Source organism: Sorex fumeus, unplaced genomic scaffold, assembly GCF_029834395.1.
Source record: "Sorex fumeus unplaced genomic scaffold, SorFum_2.1 ptg000081l, whole genome shotgun sequence".
Taxonomy (NCBI): Eukaryota; Metazoa; Chordata; class Mammalia; order Eulipotyphla; family Soricidae; genus Sorex; species Sorex fumeus.
In genome coordinates, this window is record NW_026606138.1 from 4,935,419 (window position 1) to 4,949,697 (window position 14,279).

At 41.9% G+C, this 14,279-nt stretch overlaps 1 protein-coding gene across 2 annotated transcripts in view; it reads right to left on the bottom strand.

The window, feature by feature from the left end:
• Positions 1 to 719: 719 nt before the first annotated feature.
• The window catches only part of YEATS4 (YEATS domain containing 4), a 33,622-nt gene continuing 20,062 nt past the window's right edge, over positions 720 to 14,279 (bottom strand). For both annotated transcript variants that reach the window (XM_056130805.1, XM_056130804.1), the window contains 3 exons: positions 14,041 to 14,133; positions 13,861 to 13,948; positions 720 to 1,370 (listed from right to left, as the gene is read on the bottom strand). In XM_056130805.1, the coding sequence (XP_055986780.1) occupies positions 1,201 to 1,370; positions 13,861 to 13,948; positions 14,041 to 14,133 (351 nt within the window). In that variant the 3' untranslated portion in view covers positions 720 to 1,200. The remainder of the gene's footprint in view (positions 1,371 to 13,860; positions 13,949 to 14,040; positions 14,134 to 14,279) is intronic.

Below are 14,279 nucleotides of genomic sequence, written 5' to 3' on the forward strand. Positions count from 1 at the left end.
AAAGGAGTAACTAAGGAGGAAACAGCAATCAGCAGTGGGCCATGAAGCCTATGTATATTTGCTTCCCCTGTGTCTTTTGAACATGCATGAATGATTAAAGAGTTTTCTATGTAAAAACTAATGATACTATGCTAGTTAAACAGAACAACAAGAGTTTCTGTGTGCGACCTAGAAGTACTGCACCCATTTGTAGAACATGAAATAACATAATATGAGACTGACAGCCTAGGACAGTAGATACAAGGGTCAAGAATACTGCCCCATAGTTGGAAGCCTGCCTCATGAGCTGCGGGAGAAGGCAGGTGGGTTAGAAAAGGGATCACTAAGTCAATGATGGTTGGAGGAATCGTTCGGGATGGGAGAGGTGTGTTGAAAGTAGATAAAAGACCAAACATGGTAACTTCTCAGTATGTGTATTGCAGACCATAATACCTGAAAGTAGAGAGTATTGGGAAAATTGTCTGCCATGGAGGCAGGGGGAGGGTTGGAAAGGGGGGTTATACAAGGAACATTGGTGGTGGAGAATGCGCACTGGTGTAGGGATGGGTGTTTGATCATTATATGATTGAAACTCAAACATGAAAGCTTTGTAACTGTATCTCATGGTGATTCAATAAAAAAGAGTTTCTGTATGCTAAAATGGCTGGGAGACATGGTCACAATACTATGACGATGATATATCCATTGTAATTCAGGTGTTTCCAAAAGGAAGAAATACATCAGGAACAGAATCCATAAAACACATTTATTGAGTACTAATTGAGTACCTCAGATACAAAACTGTTAGGACAGGGCAAGACAAGAACTTAAGAAATTAAATATACACATTAATTTTATCATTAATTCTAACTACAAGGGTAGTATACAAAAAAATCATCAAATCAGACTTTATAATGAATTCTGAGGCCTGTCAAAAAGATAAAAATACATACAAGGCATTATAAAATTTTACATTGTGCTTAGCATCAGGAAATTACCCAAAAATGGGTTGATAAATGCCTATACAACATTCATTATTATACACATACATTTCACATTAAAGAGTACTTAAAAATTACAGTTTACCGACTGCTGAGAAATCTACGGTCAACAACTATGTGCAGTTTTTTAAAGTAACATTATACCCCTGAATGTCCATTTCCCCTTTAAAATTCACCTTATTTTCCTTTCACCTTATAATCAACTTCTCTTCAGAACTGTTTATATCTCTTTTGTCTGATCATCTTCTTCAAGTTTTCTAATTTCATTTTTTAAGCAATTTATAGTTTCCCGACTTGCTTTTAATCTCTCCTTAAGTTCAGCAATTTCAAAGCTTGTCTTTTTTTTCGCAGCTTCTAATTTTTCTCTGGTTTTCACTTCCAATTCTGCAACTAAGGAAAATACGTTTAATGAATGATTTCACTTTTCTCACATGTCCAACTTATGTCACAGAGTAATAAGTATGCCATTCCTTTCGGCTACTTTTCCATGATGAAATGTGAGTAACTTAAGAAACATAACATTAACCACAGGCGGCATTTACTGTAAGAAAGACCCCAAGAGAGGATCAAAGGATCAAAACGGTAAGAAATAAACTCTAACCACCAATATTTTAAGATTTAACTAACATTCTCACTTTTATCCACATACTTAGTAAGTTAGAAATAAGGAGGTACACAACCCACAGACATTCAGCTATCTCTAACATTCTTAAATTTATGTACGGATAAAACTAACATAAACAAAAGCAAACTTTGAAAATAAAGTTTTCACTTATTTTGTGTGTTTGTTTGAGGGTCACACCTGGCAATGCTTAGGGCTTACGCCTTACTCTGTACTCTTCACTCTGGGATCTCCTTGTGGGCTGGGGGACCACATGTAGGACTGGACCCTGGGTGGCCACATACAAGGCAAAAGCCCTACCCACTCTACTATCTCTCTGGCCCATCGATCTTTAAAAAAGAAAAAAAAGCAATAACTGTCTAGATTTTAATTCCAGCTCTGCTATTTACTGGCAGTGACATTTAAGTTACTTATTATCTCTATGCTCATATATTTGTTTCTAAAATGGAAATGATTGTAGAAACATCTCATAATATTTATTATTTGTTGAGAAGATTTTTAAGTGACTTAACGTGCATTAAGTATACACTGCCTGGTACATCAAGAACCTATTAACTTATGATGATAGAACATCAAACAAAAATTAAAACACTGCTATAAAAACAACTGGCTATGTGGCAAACTGCTAAAGAAAATATCATTGTTGCAAAATAGAATACATCTGTAAAGATTCCATTTGGATAGAGCAGCACTGCATTTCACAAAGAAAAAAAGTGCCCTCTCTCTTCCAACAGTGCCATCTAGTGGACATTCAGTTAAGCATCATTTCCTTTTGTTAAGATGACCATCAATCGGAGCATACATATCATGTATCACTGTCCTCCAGTACATCGATTTGCTACAGCAAGCCTAGTAACGTCTCCATTGTGAGACTGTGTTTGGCATATCGAATACGTCACGGGTAGCTTGCCAGGCTTTGTCATGCGGGCAAGATACTCTCGGTAGTTTGCCAGGCTCTCCGAAAGGGGTGGAGGAATAGAACCGACCGCATGCAAAACGCTGTGCTATCGCTCCAGTCCCCCAAAAATATGGAACGCTTCATGAATTTGCGTGTCATACGTAGTTTGTTATAAAAACAAAAACTCCAAATCTTAAACATCAGAAAGACTTGACTAAATTAAAATACATTCTAGCACTTTTACTAGTTGAATGTTTATCTCTACATCTCCTTCAATCTCTTCTTCTGAATGATGTAATTAAAACTATTTCTCAGAATTTAGTAATACAAGTAGCACTGAGCACACCAAAAACATGCAGTAAGTTTAATGAGTACTTCCCTTAAGCTTTTCATTGCTGATAACTTTTTCTGATATATTTTGTAAAACAAGTAAATGTTTATATTGTCAAAACAATCCTATTTTTCTTTGTATTTTTTCATTGCTTTGATTAAAAAAAAATAGACATTACATACACGATACAAAATTTAAAGGCTGAAAAGCATATAGTGAAAAATTACACCTGAACTACCAACAAATCATTCTTCACAGGGACTACCACCAATAAGTTCCCTTGGCATCTTTTCAGACATATCTGTTCATAGAAAAATGTATACCTAAATCAGGTTTTCCTCCTCCTACCCCCAAAACAACTGATGTCATATTACACCTGTTGTTCTGAGCCTTACTATTAGACTTAATTTTAAAATTAACGTAATGATGTATCTGAGGGGCCAGATAGTACAGGAGGTAGGGCTCTTGCCTTTCTTGGGACTGATTCTTTTTGATCCCCTGAGCACTGAGCCAGGAATATCACCTGATCATTGCTAGGGTATGCCGCCACCTCTAATTATATCTGAAAACTCATTCCGTTTTGGAACCGTCTCCTGACAGCTGCAGAGGATCTCACTGAATTAATGTGCATCGTTCATTTCTCCCTTGATATAACGTTTGTACTATTTCCATTTTTTTCTATGATAAAACAATACTATAATGAGTATGCTGTATATACATCTCGGTATATTAGTAGGGTAAACTTCTCTAAGTGCAATTTGTTGTTTTTTGCTTTTGTTATGAGGTCACATCTGGCAGTGCTCAGGAGACCATATGGGATGCGGGGATTAAACCCACATTGGCTGTGTGCAAGACAAGCACCCTATCTGCTGTTCTATCATGCCGGACCCTATAAGGGGAAATGTTAAGGCAGAGGAAAGTAGCACTTTTAATTTTGGAAAAGCGTCATGTGACTCTGAAATTCTAATTTATAGTCCCACTAGTATTGTCTGTTCCCTACTGCATCAACTTTTTTGCTCTAGTCTGACATGTTAAAAATGATACTTAAGGGGCTGGAGCAATAGCACAGCAGGTAGGGCATTTGCCTTGCATGCGGCCAACCCAGGTTCGATTCCCAGCATCCCATATGGTCCCCTGAGCACTGCCAGGAGCAATTCCTGAGTGCATGAACCAGGAGAAACTCCTGTGCATCACCAGGTGTGACCCCCCCAAAAAAAAAAGATACTTAAAACTAGCTTTATGTACATTTTTCCTATAACTGCTGGAACTGGATATTCTTTTGATGTTTATGAGACATTTCTCTTTTTCCTTTCTTGTTTTCAGCAATATCCGGGGGCTGTCAGGGACTACTTCCTGTGCACTGCTCAGGGGTCACTCCCAGGTATGCTAAGGAACCACGCAATGCTTGGGGATTGAACCCAGGCTTCCTGAATGCAAAGCATGTGCTCCCACCCATTGGGTGATCTCTCGACCCAACAATTCTCTCTGCTCATTTTCTTATTGTGTTATTAGCTATTCTTACTTATATTTAACATATTAAAGAAGCCAGTCATTTGTGATAAAAGTTTTCATGGCTTACATTTTAGTTTTTATGGCATATGTGTAAAGTTACTTTGCAGAGGCAGGGGGAAAGGAACTCCCTCATGGTGCGGGGGACCACCAAGGCTATATCCAGCAGCCATACAGAGGACTTTTAATATGGTTTTGGTTGGGGGATGTTGGGAGGTATGTAGAAACTTTTACTCCTTTATTCCCTCACTTTCCATAACAATCCCAAAACATAGCTAATGATTGGCACTTCATCAGACACTGAGGAATGGAGGTAGGAAATAACAAGAAACAAGAAACACAAAGGTGCCACGAGATAATCAGAGGGAGCTCACACGGAGGGGAAGGAATGGCTGTGTTGGTCCTGAGCCTAGACCCTGTGCCTCAGTCTTCTTTTCTACCCCGACTATCTAAAAAAGTTCTTGAGAATTGAAATAAGTTCATGCAACTAGAGTTAAAAGAGTACAAACAGTAAGCACTCAACAAATTTCCTATTTTTTGTATTTTTGTTTTTGGGCCACCCCTGGCTCTGTACTCAGGAATTACTCCTGACAGTGCTCAGGGGGCCATATGGGATGCTGGTGAAGATCAAACCCAGGTGGGCCGCGTGAAAGGCAAGTGGCCTACCTGCTGTACTATTGCTCTAGCCCCCAAATTTCCTATTTTGTGAATACCAAATACTAAATACAATACTCAATTTAGTAAAAGCATACTATCTTTTTTAGGACTGGGATTAAAACCCCAAATTGCTTTACTTAAAGCAGTATATGTTCACACCAACAATGCACAAGGATGCAAGGTTCACCACATCCAGTGACACTTATGTACTCCTATAGCTGATTTGCTACAAACAGGGGTACTCACAACAATATAAACTTGGTTCATATTTTTTAAATTGCTGTTGGGAGATGTTACTCCCATTTTATTAGTCATGTCTTCTTCGGACTCTTTGACCTTACATTTAAGGTTTTCAAAGTACATTAATGCTTTCCCTTATTTTTTTTAATTTTTATTTTTTTACAGCTGAGGTTTTTTTTTTTAACCAGATGGTGATTTTACTCCAGAGACATTTCTGCAGTGTGTTTCTCTGTGTCTCTCTCTTCTGAGAGATTTATTTGTGAGTCTCTAGAACATGGCCATTAATGAGCTTACATGGTGCGAGAAGCAGTTTGTGATTGTGACTGCCAGGCTACCAGAAGCACAGGGAGACGGGGAAAGGTCTCCCATTCCCAACTCCATGCGAGCCTGACTTTACCTTTTTCTAGAAAATTTTTTTTGTCGTTTTGAAATGCAGAAATTGGCAGTTTTTCTAACATTTAAAGTAATTTCTCAGAAAAAAAAAAGTAATTTCTCGGGGGTATGATGCCACCAATAGATCAACCTGTACCTGCATCACCAGCCTGATGGTGCCTTCAGGCTACCTGACAACCCCAAATTGCCATTCTGCCTTTGGCTGGACCCCAACAACTTGGGACCAAGTTTACCAAGAAATTAAATGGCCAAGTTTACCAAGAAATTAAATGGCCAAAAGATAGGTATGTGGGAGCCACACCCACAAATCACCTCTGGCTCAGCTATACAAGCTCATTTATTGGCCTTATCTCAGAGACCCATAGGTAAATCTCCAAAAAGACCAAAAGTCACAGTTAATCTTGGACCCACACATGGTTGAACAGATTGGAGTAAATTGGAGGGGGGCAGGTTGGCCTGTGCCTGCCCAAGCAGAACCCCCAGCAGGCACTTGCTTCCACAATCCAAAATTGCTGCAGTACCCCTGGCCTGACTCCACCGCCCTGGGACAGACCTCACCAAGATATAATCTGCTGAAAATTCACGTATGCGGGTTTTGTGTCTGAAATCTCCAGGCTTTCACTGAGTTGGGGAAGGCTACCTCCCCCAATTCCCAATACACATGGAGGCACTGGCAGTCACCCCCATGAACTCCAGCACCACCCTGTAAACTCTATTACTGGCCTTGCTTCAGAGACCCATAAATAAATCTTGAAAGAGATCAAAAGCCAGAGACACAGCAGCGAGTCCCGGAAGACAACACAGAACTGGAGATTTCTCTGGGCCCCATACCAACCCAATTTCCCTGGGGCACCACAGATGGAGCAGGTGCAGTCTCCCCACCTACTCCAGATGGAATCCCGGCGACCAAGAGCTTCCACAAGCAAGGCCCAAGTATGCGGGTTCCAGGACTAAATCTTCATGCCACGTGGTGGCAGAGGTGCGGCTGTCCTTCCCCGGCTCCCTGCCCACTTGTCAGCCTGGCTGTCACCCTCACAAAGCACCTCTGGGTGCCATCTTAGCACACCAACAGCCCTGGTCCAGAGACACAGCAACAAGTCCTGGAAGACATCACAGAGCCAGAGATCTCTCTGGGCCCCATACCGAGCCAATTTCACTGGGGCACCCAGATGGAGCAGATGCAGTCTCCCCGCCTACTCCAGATGGAATCCCGGCAACCAAGAGCTTCCACAGCAGGCCCAAGTATGCAGGTTCGAGGATTAAATCTCCATGCTGTATGGCAGCAGAAGTGCTGGGCTGTCCCTCCCCAGCTCCCCACCCATGGCCTGGCTGTCACCAGCACAAAGTGCCTCTGGGTGCCGTCTTAGAGCACCAACAGCCCTGGTCCAGAGACACACAAGTGAATCCCAAAATGGATTAGTGCCCTACATTTAGATTAGTGCCGGAACCCAACCATTTACAATCTAGGATCCCAGAAGCACGGGGCCAAAGCACCCATGATATTCGAAATTAGCAATGGACAATAAATGATCTAGCATCTGCCCCTGGCAAACAGGCTTGAATGGTGGTGGGAAAATTCGAGAAAAACATAATGCTCAAAAGTAGAGAGAGAGTAATGGGGAAATTACCTGCCATGAAGGCAGGGTGAGAACTGGGATGGGGGGGCATACTGGGGACACTGGTGGTGGAAAGTGTGCACTGGTGGAGGGATGGGTGTTCAATCACTGTACGGCTGAATCGCGAACATGAAAGCTTTGTATCTATAGCTCATGGTGATTCAAAAAGAAAGAAAAAGTAATGTGGAGTTCATGCCCTATTCAATCAGCTTAATCAATGGCTGAATAAATAGCAGTACTCCTACATTTTAAAAAAAGTAATTTCTGCCAACATCTTAGATGTTATTCTCCAACAACAGCTTTTCTTAATATTCTCCCAGTGATTTTATTCATGCTTCCTACTGATCTGCCGTGTTATCGAGCCAACGTATTCTTCATCTCATTTCTTCAACTGGAGAAGGTTTCTTTTCTACAATTTCAATTTCTTTGATAAAGAATTCATTGCATTCACTGCTTTCATTATGAACTAAATTTTCTTAAAGGTCAATGAATTTCTTTATTAACAGCTATTTTAAATTCATGATCTGATAGCAGTATTTTGGCCTTTGAATTTGCTGCTAGATTATCGCCCGTTTTTGTGTTACCTTAATTTTTTGTAATATCAGACGCTGTGTGCCAATTTTTGCCTTTGGAGCAGCAAACATTCCTTTACTGGTTCGACAGGCTAGCACTTAGAAACTTTTCTTTCTTTTGTATCCAGAAGGTGGCACTAGCACCAAGTTGCTGTCAGAAATGAGAAAAAAGAGCTGGCAGCAGAATGGGGGAAGGTGTGTTCCTGGCACGTGGCATTCTGGAAAGTGCCCAGAGCCAGGATGAGAAGTCGGGAATGCCAAGAAGTCAGTGGGCAGCCCAGACCTCTGCTGAAACCTCTTTTAAAAAGACATGTGTTCCTTTGATGTTCCTGCTAGTCTTGCCACCCCCCTGGCCACATGGGGTCCTTCTTAGACACCCGAGAGCCTCTGAAGAGAAACTGGCTGCCTCCCGCTCAGCCTGGAGGGAGTGGGTACAGAGGGAGTGGGTGCCACCGAAGCAGCCCAGCAGGGCAAAGTCCTCCTGGGGGGTCTCCGGCCCCCCTCTCTGGCGCCCTGATGGGCGGGGGCTAGGCACAGCCTCTATGACAGGACGCTCACATCTGGACTCGCTAGAGTCCCCGTTCCTGGCACCTGATTTCACTGCAGGATGTCCATCCACTTAGCTCTAAATCAAAGAGAAGAGCAAAGGACCGACTCACACCCAGGATGCTGACATCACTCCTAACATCTTAAATTTGTTTTTTCTTTTTTTTGTTTTTTTTTTTGGGGGGGGGTCACACCTGGTGATGCACAGGAGTTACTACTGACTCTGCACTCAGGAATTACTCCTGGCAGTGCTCAGGGGACCACATGGATGCTGGGAATCAAACCCGGGTCAGCCGCGTGCAAGGAAAATGCCCTACCCTCTGTGCTATTGCTCCAGCTCCAACATCTTAAACTTGGAAAGGTGTCCCGAGTCGGGGCAGTTTTCATTTAAAAAGCAAATAACCCCCCCCTCCCCAAAAAATAACTAAAAAAAAAAAAAATGAAAGGTTGATTTAAAACTTAAAAAAAATACTTTTTTACGGTCATAAATTTTGGGGGGTGGGGGACTCCTTAGCAATGCTAAGGGGGGGGGAACCCCTCCCAGTGATTCTCAGGTCAGCAGGCTGGCAATTCAGGCCCAAGGACGTACAGCTGCCCAGGCCCTGTGGTGCCAGGGAGCCTCCAGGGCTACAGCTGGGCACCATGTGGGGCCAAGAGTCAGAAGGAACGAGGCTCTGCTGTATACCAGGCTCGAACGTTTGATTTCAAAGGTATGAATCGTAACTCCTGCACTCTGGCCCAGGCCCTCATCTATGCCTACTACCTTTAAACTGAAATTTATTGTGGTAAGTGCTAGGAGTACACTAAATTAACTTTTCTTCAAAAGCCTATCAATTGGGTTAGTAACACCATTTATGGAATTATCTTTTTTTTCCTTACTGATGTTAGAAAATAAAATGAATACAAACCAAGTGATTTATTGATAAGAACTTACTTAATACATAATTTAACACATCAAATAGATTTAAAAAGAAGTCCATTTTATGAAAACACATTGTTTGCATTTATTTATATCTTCCCCAGAAAATACTGGTGTTGGGGCTGGAGCAATAGCACAGCAGGTAGAGAGTTTGCCTTGCACGCGGCCAACCCGGGTTCGATTTTCAGCTCCCCACATGGTCCCCCAAGCACCACCAAGAGTAATTCTTGAGTGCATGAGCCAGGAGTAAGTAACCCCTGAGCATCGCCAGGTGTGACCCAAAAAGAAAAAAAAAAAAGAAAGAAAGAAAGACAAATACTGGTCTTGACCCCATATTCTGCCTTCTGGCAGGTACCACTTCAATGGCTACTTAGCAGGCAAGCTCCAAAAGACTTGTTCATAGCACTCATCTCTGATTCCTCTCCTCTCCCTCTTGATTCACTTAAACAATTTTCTGTCCTCACTGTTCTTTTCTATCTGCTACTGTTACTGTAGGTCACCTCTACCTTGCTATAGACGACTGTTCAACTTCTCACACTTGCAGATCAGCACCTCTCATGCACACTGTTCCACAGACTAGCAATTATAACCTAAGTGGTAGACCAAGAGTTCTCAACCTGTCCACACCTGCAGATCTGCACTGGTCTGGGGAACAGTGTTACAGACCATTGCCTTGCTTTCTCCTTACCTGAACTATCAAAGGTATCACACACACAGGTAATAACTATTTCTTGAGAAACTTTCTTGAGTTTGTTTTAGGACGTGGAACGTACCTAACTTTCTCTCTCTCCTCACTGTGCTTTCTTCATTTCTTCTGATCACAACTGAGACACACTGCAGCCCCCAGAGCCAGTCATTTCTACCTTCACATTTACTCTTTAGTAATTCCACGTAGTATCGTAATTTATAAATCCATCTCTATATTAACTTCCAAATATCTATCTTCATCCGAGACCTTTCCTGGTGCAACAAATTTCTGGTGCAACAAATTTTCTTCTCAATAACTTCATTGAGTTTTAGGGATATCCCACATCCAGTATGTTTAAAGTTGTACTCCTAATACTTTCCCCCAGACCCGTACCTCCCAATTTTCTTACCTCTATTAAAAGTAGTATTTTTTTTTCAGGCCTAAATCCTAAGAGCCAATCTCTGTTCATCTTCTTCTTTCACATAATTATTCTAGCAAACCCCATTAAATATGTCTCCAAAATATATTCAGAATCCAACTTCTCATTGTCCCCATGACTACAATTTTAGTCACCGTCTATTCTGTCATTATCTGAATTCCTGAAAGAGCTGCTTATTTGATCTGCTTCTACCTCTTCTGCTTTACAGTCTCTTCTCCACACAGAAGCCAGGACATGATCTTTTAAAAATGTTATTCTTACAGTATTACAAAATCTACAAGTGACTGCATATCTCCTTCAGTTTAATAAGCTGAAGTCTTCACTGTTACCCACAATTCCTCATATGATCTCTCCCTGGGACATGGCAATTGGACAGCGGTAAGGCAGGCATGGTCCCTGAGCATAGCTGGTGCTGCCCAAAAAAGAAAGATCTATCCCTCATTATCTTCTCTGTCCCTCACCTCCCAGTGCCCTGTTCACTCTACTTTAGTCTCTACTACCTATTCAGCACACCATGCCCCTCCTGGAGGACTCTTCCTCCAGGTACCCTTTCCCTCAGGTAGGCACTGAGTCACTTACTTCTTTAAGCATTTTAATGAAGGCACTACTTTTATGGGGGCAGTGCAGGGTTTGGGGCCACATCCTGTGGTACTCAGGAGGTATTGCTGGATTTGTGCTGAGTGAATCCTGGCTGTGCCTGAGAGGCCATAAGTGGTGCCATGGACTTGAACCAGTGTAACCGACATGCAAAACAAGTAGTATCACGATTTATAAATCTATCTTAACCTCTGTACTATTATCCCCGGCCCCGAAGTAGGACTGTCTGATTTGAACACTCAGAAACTATAACGACGCCTGGCACATAACTGGTGAATGAGATATGTGAATGAGTGATTAAAGAACTACTAAAGATGATTAGCTGGCTAGTGACCTAAACAGTAGTCAAATGCAGGTGGCTGGAGTAGCTGCATGGGTTGGTAAGAAGGGAATACTGAGATCATGTCAATTAGAGGGAACTATACCCTGATTATCAGTCTGTCACTTTGGTATCCATCACCTCTGCAATAATGTGAAATTATTTAAAATAACATTAGAGGGGCGGGAGCGATAGCACAGTGGGTAGGGCATTTGCCTTGCACGTGGCCAACCCTGGTTCGATTTCCAGCATCCCATATGGTCCCTTGAGCACCGCCAGGAGTAATTCCTGAGTGAAGAGCCAGGAGTAATCCCTGTGCATTGTCAGGTGTGACCCAAAAAGCAAAAATAATAATAACAATAATAACATTAGATTGGGGCAGGAGCAATAGCATAGCGGGTAAGATGCTTTCATGGGACAGGGCTGACCCAGGTCTGATCCCTATCATCCCATATGGTCACCTGAGTAATGCTAGGAGTGACTTCTGTGTGCAGAGTCACTAGAAATCCCTGACCATCACTGGATGTGGTTAGAAACTGAAATAATAAAATAACAGCAGTTAAAAGCAAAACAAAAAAGGATAACCTTGCTCACTATGGGCCAGAGTGATAGCACAGCAGGCAGGGCATTTGCCTTGCATGCGGCTGACCCGGGTTTGATTCCTCCATCCCTCTCGGAGAGCCCGGCAAGCTACTGAGAGTATCCCACCCGCAGGGCAAAGCCTAGCAAGCACCTGTGACCTGTATTCGACATGCCAAAAACAGTAATAAGTCTCACAATGAAGATGTTACTAGTGCTTGCTTGAGCAAATCGATGAACGAAAGGACAGTACAGTGCTACAGTGCTTGCTCACTATACAGAAATATTACCGTATTCTAAAAATTCTTCACCAAAGCTTTGTTAACAAAGACTAGTAAATAGAAAATGACTTAAAAAGATTAATAACTATGGGGGCTGGTGTGATAGCACAGCAGGTAGGACGTTTGCCTTGCACACAGCCGACCCAGGTTCGATTCCCAGCATCCCATATGGTCCCCCGAGCACCGTCAGGAGTAATTCCTGAGTGAAGAGCCAGGTGTAACCTCTGTGCATCGCCGGGTATGACCGTGTGATCCAAAAAGAAAAAAAAAAAGAAAAAAAGATCAATAACTATGATGAACAAAAGATTAATAACTATGATGAACAAAAATCATGTTTAAATATAATTAAGGAGGCGCCAGAGAGACAACAGAGTGGGCTAGGCACTTGCCTTGGAAGCATCCAACCTGGGTCAGGTCCCCAGCATCCCCTACAGTCCCCACACACTGACAGGAGTGACTCCTGAGTGCAAAGCCAGGAGTAACCCCTAAACATCACCAGGTGCGACCCCCTCAAAAAAAAAGTTAAAATAAACGTAATTATGGAATAAAATAAACAGTATCTTAGAGAATGTGAGAGGCTGGCTATCTTTCACCTTTTTGAAATTAGGCTGACTTTGAAAGCAATTTAAAATATCCTTCCTGCTTCACGCCTGACCAAGGCCACGAGTCCCCCCCCCCCCGCCCCCCCCACGAGTGGCTCTCCGACACAGCCATGGCAGTAGAAGCACAAGGACTTAATCCAGAGCCCAGCAGCTTGCGGCAGAAATGTGAATGGACTATGTGTTAAACTAAGGCGCCATGCCACCCCCCCCCCCCAAAGGGCATCTGTCTCTTCCTCCTTTTTCTCTCCAGGCAGCGTGGTGGCCGCCACCTCAGAGCTTATTAGAAAGCCAGGTATGAGCCGGTGGTGATGGGGCAACTGTAGCCACATGGGAAGGTGGGCAAAACCAACCGGCTCGTCCTTCACACCTGACCAAGGTCACGAGTTGCCCCACACGAGCAGCTCTCTGGCACAGCCATGGCACCAGACGCACAGAAACCAATCTCGTAATTATCTGGCTCTTGGCAAAAATCCCTCCAGATTTAATTATTAAAATATCAGAAATCCAAAATCTGATAAATCACGCGATAGCAGCTGCATGACTATGGCTTTCATAACCAGCAATAGAAAATAAATTATTTCACAATGCCTTTTCAGCAGTTCTGATTGTTGGGAGGAAATTCCAAACAATAATGGTGCACCTTTTGTCAAAATAATGAATGTAATCAAAGTAGAGAGAGAGTTAAGTAGAAATCATTTGTCTCACAGGCATCGGGAGGGGTGGGAGGGGGGTATATTGGGGTTCTTGGTGGTGAAAAATAATTACTGGTGAAGGGAAGGGTGTTTGATCATTGTATGACTGAGACTTAAACTTGAAAGCTATGCAACTTTTCTTACGGTGATTCAATAAATAAATTTAAAAAAAAAAGCACAACTATCAAAATAAATAAATAAATAAATAAAATATCCTTCTTGCATATTTTAAAATGCATGTACTGATTTTAAGCTCCAAAAAAAAAATTACCTAAATATATTATCAAAAAAAGTAATAATCACTAAACATATAATTCTCATGCATATTTTCACTACAGAATACGGTTTTTCAGGAGTAACTATCAACTCATGCGACTTACATTCTGTTTCATGTTTATAAGCACCTAATGTTAGCTGGCGAGATGTTGTTAATAACTGCTGCATCATTGCTGTTGGATCTTGAAATATCTAAAAGAACAGAATAAAAACAAAAATAATCCAGAAACTTCAGAGTTCCATAACAAAATATTTTCAAAATCTTTATTACAGTACCTACTTACCATTTCATCATAGAATTCTGAAACCACTGTCTTTTTCCCCAGCATTGCATTGGTATCTGATTGAAACAGCTTCAACAAATGATACAGGGTTACCTGTGAAGTGAAAACAGAAGTCACATTTGTGAAATGGCTTTCATTATCATTTCAAAACACCATATTTCTATAACTGAATTTAAAAAAAAATCAAAATCAGTATCTTATCTCAAAAATACAATTGTGACAAATCTCCCAAACTCAGT